We start from the raw sequence: 15,955 nt of genomic DNA, 5'->3' as shown, positions 1-15,955 counted from the left end.
TGATTTACTGTTGTAGCTGGACAGAAGGGACTAGCTCTGAATTTGCCAAATAATGATAATATTTATTGCTCTCCATCTGGGCTTCTGGGTTCCTTTTATTTAAAAATAAAATAAAATCTGAAAATGACTTTCTGATTTTGAAATCTACTAACAAGAATCTCCTTTAGAACTAATTTAGCCTTGTGCCTTCTGGTTGTTTTTAAAACGATTAAATCAAAACAACAAATTTGCATAGGGCATTGTATACTGACAGAGAAAATAAGTTATTTAAAATGTGTCGCCAATGAACACGCAATACTGACTGAGAGCATATTTCATGATTATGTGCCATTTTTAAAAATAATAATAGACATTTTATTCATTACATTTACTGTCTTATTTCAGAGGCAGTAAGGTTTTTATTTAATCATCATTAATGCAATAATGATTACAGTTAAAATGCAGGAAGAGGGAAACTGTTAGGATACTAGGCTGTACCCACTTTCAGTTAAATGAAGATAAGCTATACATCATTGGCATGACAATTCAAAAGGAACTTAAGGTCCTACCTTGCCTACCTGCTTATTTCTACAAAACTCCTATTGACTTCTGCGAAGCTATTCCACAGTGAACAGCTTGCAGGCAGCAGGTCAGGAACAAAAATCAATTGCAAGAAAAACTGAGTATGGAAAGCCACAGCTCTTGAAAACATCACACACCCATCTCCTAGAAAATTTGCTTTGTGAAAGCTGCTAATGTGTATTCAAGGCTTTGGAATGTGTTCATTTCACAAAGATTATGATTGAAAAGAGGGGCATAATTGTGTGGATCTGAACAATGGAAAATGGGCTTACAAGAATGCATTGAATTGTAAAACCCTTTATTTATTTCCATAAGGAAGTTACTTTGCCCTTACATGGTTGTATCTGACAAATGTGATGATTTTGTTAAAAAAGGGGGGGGGAATTATCTCAACTCTTTCCATGTGCTTACAATATTTTATCAAGCAATATTCTAATGCATCATTTTTATTCTAATACATCATTTCATTCAAACATTTTGACACGAGATGTGCTTCTGAATTCGGACTTCTCTGTTTTAAAAAGTAAGAGAGACAAGCAGTTTACTTACAGCACTTCCAGATCACGGAGAGCCCTAAATGCCCCATCTTCAATGCAGCTGATCTGGTTGTAATCCAGTTGCCTGTTAAATAGATTAGGAGGCGATATGTGAAAGAGATGAAGGCTGGCAGCACTGTGGATAAGAAAGCCTCCTTAAGAGATAAGGCTTGAAAGGTAGGCCAGACTAACTGAAATGCAGTCCCCAAATACACTCATCTGCTTAAGAATGTCACACTCCATTCTGGTCCTGACGCTGCCACCGAAGTCTCTTTTTGTTCCGAACTGCGTGTGCAAAAACACGACAGCCTTGGGAAAGCTCCAGTAAATAATAACTGCACCTTATATTAAATGCCAAAGGAATGCAATTTCATTACATCAAGAAAAGCTATCCATTAAAAGCTCTCAGCGTCATCTCGCTGAAACAATTTCATTAAGGTAAAGGGCTGTAAATCACTTAATGTCACACACATCCCCTCAGTGACCTAACAGAATCCATTTATCAGAGAAGCCCTGCTGCATGTTAATTTCACTATCCTTGGCGAGCCGGAGAGAGACCACCCTTAGTTCCGTAAAGGCAGAATTCCACATCCTTAGGCGTGCATATGATGCTCATAGCATTCCCCCAGTTCCCTTCTGAATAAAACCAATTCATATTCTTGTTCGTGAAAGCAATCCTTAGTGTATGACTCCTACAGTTTATATTCTTCATGAAGCTATGTAGATAAGATCCAATAAAGGAGCGCAGAAATTCTAGGCATAAAAATCACCAGGGCTGCCCATACATTATTAATCTTCAAGTATTAAGGTATGAAAAATTTAGACTCAGTTTTCTGAAGATTATTACCTTCCCCGGTTCAGAGCATTACTACATTGGCAACTGCCTCATTTGAGGTGGGGTATGGAATGGAGGATTGATACATTTTCATACAAAGAGCAAAACCAAAATCTCTGGTTGAAATAAGAGCGCCATTTCTATAAACATAACAATGGAAATTAAAATACAATATTGAAGTGCATGCATTCATGAATTAAGTTCCACATGGCTTATTTCCAGATAAACGTGAATAGGACTGGGGTGATCAATTTACAGGGTTGTTGTTTTTTTCTAAATAGCTGACCTTATTTAAAAATATGCAACATTTTCTTGTTTCAACAAAGATGCACTCCCCCCACACACTTTTTAATCTATCCATCCATCCACCCCAAGCAACTAAAGCAGGTTGTCTGAAACGGATTCAGTGACTATGGAAATCTTTACACCTATCCATTTAATGATAAACCCGCCAACAATTATGATGAAGTTTGAAAACAGCCATAAGGAAAGCCCACACACTGGTAATTGCATGGGAGAAACAGTGGAGCTGCAGTCACTAGCCACACTATTGAATGCTTACTGTCCCTGCCCCATGCTCCCCACACATGGGGGGGGGGTTCTGAAGTGGAGAGCCTGTTCTAGGAAAGTGGGAGCCATATGCAAGCAGGGGTTTAACTTGTGCAGGAAGCGTAGCCATGCAGAATAGGCTTCCCATGTCACAACTTTCCCTCACTCTCAAGCGATTTGAATGCCTGAATAGGGCTTGTATTTTTTACTGTTGCTGAGCTGCTTGATTTTAAGCATTTTAACTTGGAAGCAAGTATCAGTTACTTTTAAGGGGAGTGCTTAATGTGAGGCTAGCTTCAGTTGCTCTAACACGGGGGTCAGCAAACATTTTCAGCAGGGGGCTGGTCCACTGTCCCTCAGACCTTGTGGGGGGCCGGACTATATTTTGAAAAAAAAATAATGAACGGATTTTTATACCCCACAAATAACCCAGAGATGCACTTTAAATAAAAGGACACATTCTACTCATGTAAAAACACATAGATTCCTGGACTGTCTGTGGGCTGGATTGAGAAGGCGATTGGGCCAGATCCAGCCCCTGAGCTTTAGTTTGCCTACCCATGCTCTATCAGTTCTAGTCTACTCTGCCACTAAATTGCTTTGATTTCCACTGGTTTAAGATCCGATTCTAAACACACTTACTTCCAAATAATGTGCAGTAAAACCTGTGGGATTTGCTTCTAAGCAAAACTGTTTGGCAGTTTCTGCTGACTTGCTTCACTGAGGCAAGATCTGCACTGACAAAGCTACATCTTCTGAAGTAACACTGTTACAATATTTTAGGCAGCATCCTGCTTTTACGACATTGCCTAGTAAAATGTAACTACAACACAGGGCCAGCCCATGACATTTTGGCACCTGAGGCAAACCATAAAATGGTGTCCCTTCCTTCAGAGAAGAAGGTGTGAGTGAAGATCTGTATCAGGAACAAGGGGGTGGTGGGAGATCTACATTGGAATCTGCTGCCCCTGTGGATCCTGCTGCCCGAGGCAGTCCACCTCACCTTGCCTCATGGGTGGGCCAGCTCTGCTAAAACCCTCGTGTAAACATTCATGCACTGGCATGGCTCAATTTACACAAGGATTATAACCTAGTTTAAAATTCAAGCATCCCAGCTTGACTGAGCAGTTGCATGAGATATGAATTTTAACAGATCATACTATGGCCCTGTCCATGACCTTCATGCCTTCCAATCCACCACCACCAGGTTTCCTCCTTCAAAATGTGTCCTTTCTCTTGTTGGTTGTTCCTTAGGTCTGGTAAGGTAAAGGGACCCCTGACCATTAGGTCCAGTCGTGGATGACTCTGGGGTTGCGGCGCTCATCTCGCTTTACTAGCCGAGGAAGCTGGCATACAGCTTCCGGGTGATGTGGCCAGCATGACTAAGCCGCTTCTGGCGAAACAGAGCAGCACACGGAAACGCCGTTTACCTTCCCGCCGGAGCAGTACCTATTTATCTACTTGCACACTGACGTGCTTTCGAACTGCTAGGTTGGCAGGAGCTGGGACCGAGCAACGGGAGCTCACCCCATCACGGGGATTCAAACTGCCGACCTTCTGATTGGCAAGTCCTAGGCTCTGTGGTTTAACCCACAGTGCCACCCACGTCCTATTTAGGTCTGGTACTTCTTTATGAAACACTTTCATTACCCACCCCCTTTCAAATCACTCCTTAAAACTCAACTTTTCAGCTTGCCTTTGACTTCATCTCTGAGTTGCCACTTATTTGTTTAATAAACTGCACTTACTCTCAGTCAGAGAGAGAGAGAGAGAGAGAGAGAGAGAGAGAGAGAATATACAACATAATAACATAATGCTACCATAACATCAATAAAAACTGGTTGCTTAAAAGAATTACATTCCAAAGCAACCCTCTTGATAGAACATTAGTTTTCCTGTATTACATTGATACTGGGATCCGCACCTTTTAACTTGCTCATAAATGATCCAGAGTTAGGAGTGAGCAGTGAGGTGAGCAAGTTTGCTCATAACTGTAATTGTTCAGGGTTGTTAAAACAAAGAAGTATGGTAAATTGTTCCAAAAGGAACTCTCCAAACTGGGTGAATGGGTGGTAAAATGAAAAATGCAATTCGAGGTAAACAAGTGCAAAGTGATGCATATGGGGCAATCATAATTTTACATATACGGTCATAGGGTCTCAATGGGTGGATGACTTGGCAGGAATGGGATGTTGGACTCACTATTGACTCACCCTTGCCTTTTGCATCACTTGTCCTCCCTTTCCTTACTGAATACTTCTCATTATGTCCTTGCAAAATTACTAAGGTCTGAAGAACAGCTATTGTGAGAGGCAGCAGGGATCTAAATTCCGTGTCCTCATTTCTCCACCCAAAATTTGAGTGTTGGGGTTTTAACCTACATTGGCTGCTTGTATCTATGCCACTACACATCACACTATGCAGTCCTGTCCCCCGCTATTTTTCAACAGCCAGTTTCTGTCCTATACTTCTTTTAAAAACCCATTTCACTTTCATGGAACCGCAAATGAGCAAATGCAAATATAATTATTTTTATCACACAATGTGTACAAACTTTTTTTTTGTTTGCTTGTTATTTCTACATTTGATGCAGCAATGTGTGCCTTTGTGTTATAGAACTGTAACAAGGAATAATACAGTGCTGTACAGCAGGGGTGGCTACCCTTTTCTGGTTCAAAGGCTGAATTGACAGTCCCATCTCTGTGGGCCACACGCAAGCAGTTGGGAATGGCTAGTGTGTACCTGAACACACCACACATACACAGGCATCCAGCATACTCTTCCTCCATCTTTCCTACCTCCCACTTTCTCTGCACACTCAGTGTTTCCTGGCTTCCCCATTCCAGGACTGGTGTTGTGGCTGGCTGAAAATGCTGCCTTTTAACTTCACACAGATCATTCTGTGCAAAGTAAGAGGCACTGCTTCGATCCCCACTACAACTTTGTTCTTTGAAAGGTGGAAATGCTGCCTTTTACTCTTATAAACAACAGGCAGGGCAGTTTATCTCCTGCTCAGTTCTGCAGGGAGAGATGACCACTTCCTGCAGCTTGTTGGACAGATACAGTCTGCAGGCCACCCCTCCAAAGAGGAATAAAGTTCTATATGAAGTGCTGTATGGAACAACACCTGCTTCTGACTGCAGGAAAGCTACATGCCAGCCGTGCTGAAGAGCTACAGTACGTAAGAAGCCCTTGACTTTGGGATTACCTCTACATGGCTTAGGGATGCGGGTGGCGCTGTGGTCTAAACCACAGAGCCTAGGGCTTGCCAGTCAGAAGGTCAGTGGTTCGAATCCCCAAGACGGGGTGAGCTCCCATTGTTCGGTCCCAGCTCCTGCCCACCTAGCAGTTCAAAAGCACATCAAAGTGCAAGTAGATAAATAGGTACCGCTGTGGCGGGAAGGTAAACTGTGTTTCCGTGCGCTGCTCTGGTTCGCCAGAAGTGGCTTAGTCATGCTGGCCACATGGCCCGGAAGCTGTAAGCCGGCTCCCTCAGCCTATAGAGCGACGTGAGCACTGCAACCCCAGAGTTGTCAGCGACTGAACTTAACGGTCAGGAGTACCTTTACGTTTACTACATGGTTTCATTGTAACTTGAGAGGCAGTGGGACTGGAAGCAAGAGTATTTGCAGGCACGATCAAGGACTGTATACACTCAGAAATATACTCACTAGGAGTTCAGTCCATTGGGATTAATGGAAGAAGTACAAAGGTGCAGTATTGCTCTTACACTGTTCTCATTCAGCTTGCGCAATATAATTTCACACTGGATCGTTCCCTATTTTTCCTGTATTCTTCACTGCAGTATGTTACTTGTCTGCTAGAACAATCATTTTCTAGACACTGCAGTTAATCATTTTGGTGCAATGTTTGTGTTGCAGAGTATTTTTTTAAAAAATTCCCAGGCACTTTCCATTTTAACTAATTAAGGGCATTTAACAATTTAGTTAATAGGCTTTTTATTTTAAAGGGCCAAAATAATATATCCAGTACAGTTCTCTAACCTCCAGAGTAATTTATCTAAGCCATTTAAATTAGTACAATGGCATGAAATGTTATCCCCTGACACAACACAAAAGAGAAATTGTTTCCAGACAAATTGGTAAAATCTTTTAATGCCATCAAATTTGCCTAATGCAGTCTGCAGGTTAATCTGTAAAAGGGTGAGCAGTATGTTGGCCCCATATCTTATTATCCTTAGCTGTCAATGTATAAATCAGCACTGACACAGCTGCTCCTAAATCATCCATATTATACACAAAGGGAAAGATTTAACGGCACAGAAAGCACTCGAGCAAATCTTGTCCTACAAGAGCTGAAAGGCAGATTTCTTCTCCTAAATTGGCATGAGTTCAGGTGCATCTGAAAAAAGAAGAAGTTGGGGGTCCTTCTTTTAATGATGTCTTCCAAACACTGCTGTAGCTGAGGCTGGATAGCAGTTTTCAAACTTGCTCCTTTCCCACATTTTTTTCCTGTTCACTCTGGGATAAAACTTGGCACAAACCATTTTCTTGGCAGCAAGACTGCTGATTAAAATGTAGTGTTTTTTCCTCTTTGTTTCATGTTCTTTGAGGTAGCGTGGAATAGCGGCAACTATTTTGAAAAGGCTATTGAGACTATACTAGTCAGAGAGAAAAATATCAATGCAAAAGTTATTTAAGAAGTTGCCACTGGCTGAAGAAACCCTCCCTCTTCTATCACCAAATCTTATCCTTGACTCAGGAGGCAAAGTCTTCTTACGAGTGTCAACAAACCCAAATACTAAATAAAAATTAGGCAAAATACTAGTCTGATTGAATAACATGGAATATGTAACATGGAGGTGTAAGAATCAAACTCTTTCCTCCTGATATGTTTAGTGATCCTAGCAGGCCTATTGGAAAGTAGTGTATGTCTTTCTGACTGTGTTTTTAAGATCCCTGCCGGTTAAATAATGTTTTCTATATCTAAAAATGCAAATACTTAAAAAAAATTTAAAATGAAGATATTGTGAGGTTGTTAAAATTATTTGTTGTTGTTGTTTAGTCATTTAGTCATGTCCGACTCTTCGTGAACCCATGGACCAGAGCACGCCAGGCACTCCTGTCTTCCACTGCCTCCCGCAGTTTGGTCAAACTCATGCTGGTAGCTTCGAGAACACTGTCCGACCATCTCGTCCTCTGTCGTCCCCTTCTCCTTGTGCCCTCCATCTTTCCCAACATCAGGGTCTTTTCCAGGGAGTCTTCTCTTCTCATGAGGTAGCCAAAGTATTGGAGCCTCAGCTTCAGGATCTGTCCTCCCAGTGAGCACTCAGGGCTGATTTCCTTCAGAATGGATAGGTTTGATCTTCTTGCAGTCCATGGGACTCTCAAGAGTCTCCTCCAGCACCATAATTCAAAAGCATTAATTCTTTGGCGATCAGCCTTCTTTATGGTCCAGCTCTCATTTCCATACATCACTACTGGAAAAACCATAGCTTTAACTATACGGACCTTTGTTGGCAAGGTGATGTCTCTGCTTTTTAAGATGCTATCTAGGTTTGTCATTGCTTTCTTCCCAAGAATCAGGCATCTTTTAATTTCGTGGCTGCTGTCACCATCTGCAGTGATCATGGAGCCCAAGAAAGTAAAATCTCTCACTGCCTCCTTTTCTTCACCTTCTATTTGCCAGGAGGTGATGGGCCCGGTGGCCATAATCTTCGTTTTTTTGATGTTGAGCTTCAGACCATATCTGAATTATGGATATATGGAGTTCTCATGTAAAAGGTAAAGGACCCCTGGACGGTTAAGTTCAGTCAAAATAGACTTTCAGGCTGAGGGAATCAGTCTTTGTCTGCAGGCAGCTTTCCATGTTATGCGGTCAGCATGACTAAACCATGCTAGGTTGGCAGGAGCTGGGACAGAGCAACAGGAGCAATCGTGCAGATTCGAACTGCCAACCTTATGATCGGCAAGCCCAAGAGGCTTGGAGGCTTACCATAGCACCACTTGTAAAGCAGTTGCTGAGCCTCTCAGAGCCCACAGCTGGCTCTCTGCAGGCATTGATCCTCTTATCCCAAGAGGAGAAAAAGAAGATGCAAAAAGTGTTGTATTATAATGAATAGAAGCAGAGTGATAGAACTTGGTACCAAGGGAAAAACCAGTGTGATGAAGGGCCAGGAAGCCTTATTCAAGAAATCTGCAGGGGTACCACACACTGTTTCTGCAGTATGGACACCAGAGGAGATCTGAGACTACAGCAACTGTACATAATAAAGTCTTACTTCTACTTTGCCTGCTTGAGGAAACCCTACTTGTTCTTTTTTTAAAAAGCCTTGTACATAGATCTTCTCTACAGAAACCTGAATTGCCATGGGGAGCAGTCTAAAATGAATGGAAATCTTCACATGCAAATCACAGTGTGTGGGGTTTATTCATTTCACAAAGTGCATAAAGTCTGGTTATATGGGGTTCATGTACCTTTTTGAACTATTCTGAAGATCAGTTAAAATGTTTATAGCCCTGCCTCCCAATAAATCCACAATCCACATAAGGGGTTTGACGCCAGCAATTGTCTGTGCCCTTTTTTTATAAATAACTGTTGCAAAAAGTCTGCCCACCTTGTGGGTGTCATCCTTCTCAGAGTCTCATTTTCATTACGTAACACAAAGCAATACAGTAAGGTTTCTGTTCATATATGAAACATTACTGTAAATATTTTTCATTATCTAAACATATTAAGCTTCTTTAATATGATCTGCATTTCAAATATATATGCATCAGAGAATTGTCCTTAGACTTTACAAATTATCAAGAATACCTGTGACAGCTTTTCTCAGGGATTCTGCAAGCAATAACTTTATTTACCCTTTCCAAACACATATACTACTGATCACATATATTGACACATATTATCTCTTTTTCACCCCCAGTTGAGAGTGCACAAAACACCACAGGGGTTCTTTATTAAGTTCCCCTGAAAGCATTAGCACTTCAATCATGTAACTCCCTGCTGTCTCACACTTCTTTCTCCTGCTAGAGTTATATATTCAAATCAATGGGTGGTGTTTAGAAATACTTCTGCGCTCCAGTTGTAGCTACATACTGCAGACAAAATGTTATTACAATTTCTGTCCAAAGTCAAGCTAAGGTTGAAAGGAAAAATCTAAGATTTACTTATAAACCTTGGGGTTTTTCTTTTACCTAATAAACTTATTAGTTATCAGTGGTGGTCAGGACATTGGTTTGTACTCTTGAATTTTCTGTTTATAATTGTCTGTTCCCCACAATTATGCATTGTATAAAAAAAGAAATGGCTCATTTCTTTGATATCTAAATGGTAAATGCTGCTCTCAAAGACTTCAAAAGCAGATAAAACCAATCTGCTGTGTGTTTTGATTATTCTGTAACTACTTTGTTTATTTCATACATGTAATAAAACATACATTATATAGACAGATAAAGAGATAGATAGATAATGCGCACATTCGTGAAGCAGATATAATTTTCCTTTAATCACTAACAGAAGTGCTGCGGGAGTTTAATTTAACTTGTATAGATCAATGTTAGAAACAACTTTTCTTTATGCTCGCATAAGTACGTGCACACAGTTTCTGTGGAATGGCTATTCTAACAAGCTCACCACTTTTCTCTTCAAGCCTTTTTCACTCATTTCACAGAATCACAGAATCACAGAACTGTAGAGTTGGAAGGGACCCCGAGGATCATCTAGTCCAACCCCCTGCAATGCAGGAATTGAACCTGCAACCTTGGTGTTATCAGCACCATGGTCTAACCAACTGAGCTATCCAGGCTCATTTGAGCATATGGTCATCAACTTCGTTACTGGATCTAACTTGGACCTTTTTGATTTGCGTTTGCATCTACCAAATTTTCTCAAGTATTTTAAAGTCAATTCATATCGACCACAATTAACTGCATACTTATTTACAACTAACCGCTTTTACAAAAACCCAGAATTGATAAGTTTCAGAGGTACTGATTTCATGAAGTTTCACATAGATTTTAGTATCAACTATGAATCATTTCAAGACACACTTTGATAGTCACAGTAAAGAGAGAATTAAAGGTTCTGTTCAAAAATAGTCGGGTTGGTGTTCCAGCCAGTCAATTTCTCAGACCCTTAAGTAGCAGTCCAGGTAATAATAGCTGCAGCTATTGCAGGCATTCAGAAAGATCTTCAACTGCCTCTTCATAGACATAAACTGAACTACTCTCTAGTTCAAGGGCAACTACTCATCATGCAACAGTTTGAACTGGTGGTTTTGCATAATCGAGGGTGGGGGAGATAGCTTAACATTTGGAATGTAAGTTCAGAGACATAATGGGCAAAATTAAAACAGCACAATGCAGCCAGTAATTGACTGGAATAGATTCACCTCTGCTTTTAATGGAGGCATCATCTATCTGAAAAGGTAGAGGGACCCCTGACCATTAGGTCCACTTGCAGAGGGCTCTGGGGTTGAGTGCTCATCTCGCTTTATTGGCCGAGGGAGCCAGCGTACAGCTCCCTGGTCATGTGTCCAGCATGACTAAGCCACTTCTGGCGAACCAGAGCAGCGCACAGAAACACCGTTTACCTTCCCGCTGGAGCGGTACCTATTTATCTATTATACATCTATCTTACAGGTATTTAAAATGCTGCCATTTGAATTTCTAGTATATATACTAACCATGCATATACGCTTAACTAATTGTTGCATAAAACATGTAATGCATCTTTGCAATTGCTGGTAGTTAAGAAGGTGGAAAAAAATGAGACCCAAACAAAAAACAAAGAGCTTTTCAATAGTAACACTAATAAGAAGAACAATAACAACTACAACAACATCATCATAATTCAGAAGACCAGAAGGGCCTTACTGGTTTTGATGAAGGGTTGATATATTCAAAGCACATTACATCCAATTAAGTGTTTCTGTAACTCAATCACACACTTTTTAATTCAGAACCTTGGGAGTGAATAATTATCATGCCACATATTAATTAAGAGATCAACAAGCCCAGAGAAATGCCTGAACATTCGCCTGGAATGGGTGAGCATCTCTTGGCTTAGTAAGCCAAGCTATGCATGCATGGGCTGCTCTTTCCCTTCTGCAGTTGAGCAAGAAAGTCTTCAATTAAATGTACTTTCCCATTATGTCTAAAACAGAAAAATATAGTTCCTGTTCCATGTTTGGAACTATATAGGGTCTAAAACCACAATTTTAGGACCATTTAATATCTTGGCTTGTTCCAAATCTGGTAACCATAATTTTCTGATCTGGACCTAATGGGAAACTGTGGTTGCTAGAATACTTCAAAATTTAATTATGATGTGCTGAGAAGGGAAAGAATGGAAATGGTTGTGTGCATCTCATAGCACCACCAGAATCATTCATAACTTGGTTTACAAATCCAAGATACGATCGTGTAAATGAGGCCATTAATATATGTAAATAAGAAAATAACAGTAAGAAAATAAATATTAAAATCCTTGGATTGGTTGTAGCCTAACATCTTGGAGAACTGAGATAATACTTGAAATGTGGTAACTGGTTAATAGAGTATCAACTCTATAATGTATCTCTCTATATTTTGAAAGTCTGAAAAATCAGTGTGTGGCCTTTTTTGAGATGGTTATCTCTAGGCCAGGGTTTCTTTCTTTCTTTCTTTCTTTCTTTCTTTCTTTCTTTCTTTCTTTCTTTCTAAAACTCCCATCATCCCTAGCTAGAAGGGCCAGAGACGATGGGAAGTGTAGTCCAAAGACAGTTGGAGATCAAAGTTTGGAAAATCCTGAGGCAACATGTTTTTGTTCTTCGGGAATGCTAAAAATTTCATTGCCTTCATTTTTAAAATAAAAAAATCTAATGTAAGGAATATATATGCTGTTGAGTTGAAATGTTTAAAAATACTTACAATTAAAATAATTTTCAAGTAAGAATATAAACACTAAGTGTACTCTTTATCAGGCAAAGAAATAGACCATTTCAGACATTAATATAGATGTAAAATTATTATGGATATTCTTTAGTTTTCGTTACTAAATCCAATTTAAGTAATATGGCTTCACCATCTATTACTTAATGAAGTGCATAGACAAATATAGATTTATGTATAAAATAAATGAAATGGTGTCAACTTTTTATTATAAAGGAATTAAAAAATACTTACAGATTTTTAATGTCTACAGCTCCACGGAAAGCCTTTCTAGGAATGGCATGAATCTGGTTTTCACTAAGGTCTCTAAGGAGGAAAAAAGAAGAAGAAAATACTTAGGTTGATTCATATATCATACAAAGAACAACTGTTTAAGAACAGGTATTTCAAGCTGATCCAGACCACTATAATTCAAGCAAGATCTGAATTATACACATTGCCTTAGAATGAATGACTTGCTATCAACAACAAAGAAACAATCGCTTTTCAAAAATATCGCTTAAGCAATGTAGCAATGAAGAACTCATTTTTGAAAAAATGTACACACCATTCCAGATAATTCTTAGCCAGACTTGCAGTTTGAAAGGAAGAGCAATTTTTTTTCAGACTCTCAATATTTGTATTAAAATATTTATTCGGAGTTTATAATGGGTTGGATCGAGACTTCTCTCCTGCTGATTTTACTCAGGGGAGATCCCCATAGCAGAGTAAAGAATCTTTCTTCTGCTTTCCTCTCTCTTTGTAGTCCCCAGCACCACCACCTACTCTCTTCTGGAGGGTCCAGGGACCCCCCCCCTGGAAAAGTGGGGCAGGGAAGAGGGGTGCTGGGGGCTATAGGGAGAGGGGGAATCACCTCCACTTGCTCAAAAACCTTCTCTGGACAGAATGAGTCTTTCTATCCAGGGAAAGCTATGTTTGTGTCCAGACCCATTGCTTGTATTCTATTGAAGAAAGAAACAAAGAAGAGGAAAAGCTTTTTAAATAGAGTGAAAACAAATGTTTAGTAAGAAGACTCTCAACCGTTTGATGAATTTACATATTTCACTAAAACAGCTATACAACACAGGTACAGTTTAACTTGTTTCTAGGTTTGCATGAAAATTAAAGAGACAAGTGATGTGATTTAATCTCATTAAAATTTAAATAAGGGATGTGGGTGGCGCTGTGGTTTAAACCACTGTGCTGTTTGGGCGTGCTGATTTGAGGCCCTGTGACAGTGTGAACTCCCGTTGTTCGGTCCCTGCTCCTGCCAACCTAGCAGTTCAAAAGCACGTACTGCAAGTAGATAAATAGGTACCACTCCGGTGGGAAGGTAAACGGCGTTTCCGTGGGCTGCTCTGGTTTGCCAGAAGCGGCTTAGTCATGCTGGCCACATGACCTAGAAAAACTGTCTGCGGAAGCAGACAAACACTGGCTCCCTCGGCCTGTAAAGCGAGATGAGCGCTGCAACCTCAGTGTTGTTCGCGACTGAACTTAAATGTCAAGGGTCCCTTTACCTTTACCTTTACCTTTACCTTTACCTTTACCTTTACCTTTACCTAAATTTAAATAACACAGCAATGTGGCTAAAACTTAATATCAAATGCCTTTCGATGAAATATTTATATAAAACCAAATTAACTTAATAGTAATATTCAGGTGCCATTAAATGTCAATAATTAATATTCATCTATGCTTCCATTTCATATGCATAAACTCCAAAATTACTCTTAACAGAAGGCAAAGACAGTGGCGATCAATCACCACCTGGTGACAAAACCCTCCAAACACACCAAGGCTACTTATTTGGATTTATTTGATTGACCTTCACCTTTGATTTAAATATAAGTAAGCACAAAAACACACTATTTCTGTATTTGTTTAATGCATTTATATATCACATGTTGCCAATGCACTTAAGGTAGTTTACAAATTAAAATATTAACTAAAAAATAATTTTAAAACTGCCAAAAGATAAGGGGGGAGGAAACAACAGCACAATTATAGCAGTGCACTAATTGCATTATGCACTCTTACCATCCAATCTTACACAAAGGTCCTTACTTCTCAAATAAGAATGTATAAGATGCTAAAACACTCTTACTCACATTTTTTTAATCTAGGTGACAAGGCATAGGACAAATCCTGCCCCTATTTGTTTACTTATTAAAAACAGAATTTCAGTCTCATGCACTGAGAATAGTGAGCAATCAAAAACAGTGGGCCAGGTTTTGCCAAGCTCAGTGAGCTCCCTGGTTTGGGTGTTGCAGGTGCGCATTGCTAACTGTGATGGACTTGCAATTGAAATGGCAAGTTAAAATTATTTATGCATTTTTTATCCCACTCTTCTTCAAAGGAGCGCTGCATAGTTCTCCCCATAGTTTATCCTCACAATAACTCTGTAAGGGAAACCCTTCCACTATATATAATGGTCTGATGACTTCTGTTTCAGTGTATCTGAAGAAGTGTGTATGCACACGAAAGCTTATACCCAGAACAAACTTAGTTGGTGTCTAAGGTGCTACTGGACAATTATTATTTTTTATTTTGACTGCGTCAGACCAACACGGCTACAATGCCTGAACCTGGAAGGAAAGTTAGAGGGAGACAGCAAGTGAACTAAGATCACCCAGTGAACTTCATGCCTGAATGTTGTTGCTGAACTTGGGTCACACCAGACCTAACAACTATTGGAGGTCTGGTACAGAACAAAGAACTCTGTTCAGGAAACCCCAGGGCAATCTTTAAACAATGTTAATTTTTAGATTTTAAATGCTGAAGGCATTGTTATTCCAGTCTTTATTTACTCTCTGAAGTGCAGTTGAGAGTCATATGCTGAAATATCCACCATTAAAAAACCCCAGAAAACACCATGCAGTTATGTCAAGGGTGTAGGCTAGGCTAGAAACGTTTTTCTCCAACTTTATTTTTCTCTGTGCAGGGATTCATCTGTTGAAGAACATTCAGTCATATGACCCCTATCAACATTATAAAGTGGTACAGCCCCAACACAAATTTATCCCCTCAGAGAGAATGAGCCATGGTTGCTAAAGAAAGATGGTCAGATGCTCAAGTGATGAAGCCAGTGCCTTAAGCAAGCTCTAAAACTGAAAGAAAAGTGAGAGGAAATCAATCAGTCCCATGGGATGGATCTACAATGACTTCCTTTGCCTCTAAGCCATGTTGTTGTTTTATTTTCTAAAGTGCCTGTGCTTTTGTAATGGGGATTTCCGCCCTTGCTTATATGCTACACTAAGAAAAGGGTCCAATGTAACCCTATAAAGGAAGAGACAAATGGGTGTTATTTTGAACTCAACCTGAATCCCTTGAACAGAGGGTGAGAATAACCCTTGCCCCAGTTTGACAAGTTCTGCTGGTGACCCATTATGTAATCATAATTAGTTTGACCATGGTACGGTGGACTCAGTACCCACAATTCCCTTCTAAGACACAGTGAAAATCCACAGGTTTCCTCCTGGTTGTCTATTACTGTAGTTCTTTGTGTGCACATTACTTTCGAGGAAAGATATTGAGGGTAGCATTGCAAATTTCCCCAAAAGCAGACTTTTACTAAATACATGTGAATATATGGTACACTA

At 39.9% G+C, this 15,955-nt stretch overlaps 1 protein-coding gene across 7 annotated transcripts in view; it reads right to left on the bottom strand.

The window, feature by feature from the left end:
* The window catches only part of SLIT2 (slit guidance ligand 2), a 243,100-nt gene that overhangs the window by 91,833 nt on the left and 135,312 nt on the right, over nt 1–15,955 (bottom strand). For all 7 annotated transcript variants that reach the window (XM_083460424.1, XM_083460427.1, XM_083460423.1 and 4 more), the window contains exons 5-6: nt 12,612–12,683; nt 1,111–1,182 (exon numbers count right to left, since the gene is read on the bottom strand). In XM_083460424.1, the coding sequence (XP_083316550.1) occupies nt 1,111–1,182; nt 12,612–12,683 (144 nt within the window). The remainder of the gene's footprint in view (nt 1–1,110; nt 1,183–12,611; nt 12,684–15,955) is intronic.

Source organism: Podarcis liolepis (assembly GCF_965112155.1).
Source record: "Podarcis liolepis genome assembly, chromosome: 9".
In the NCBI taxonomy this organism is placed as follows: domain Eukaryota; kingdom Metazoa; phylum Chordata; class Lepidosauria; order Squamata; family Lacertidae; genus Podarcis; species Podarcis liolepis.
This window is presented reverse-complemented; position numbering and strand designations above follow the sequence as displayed.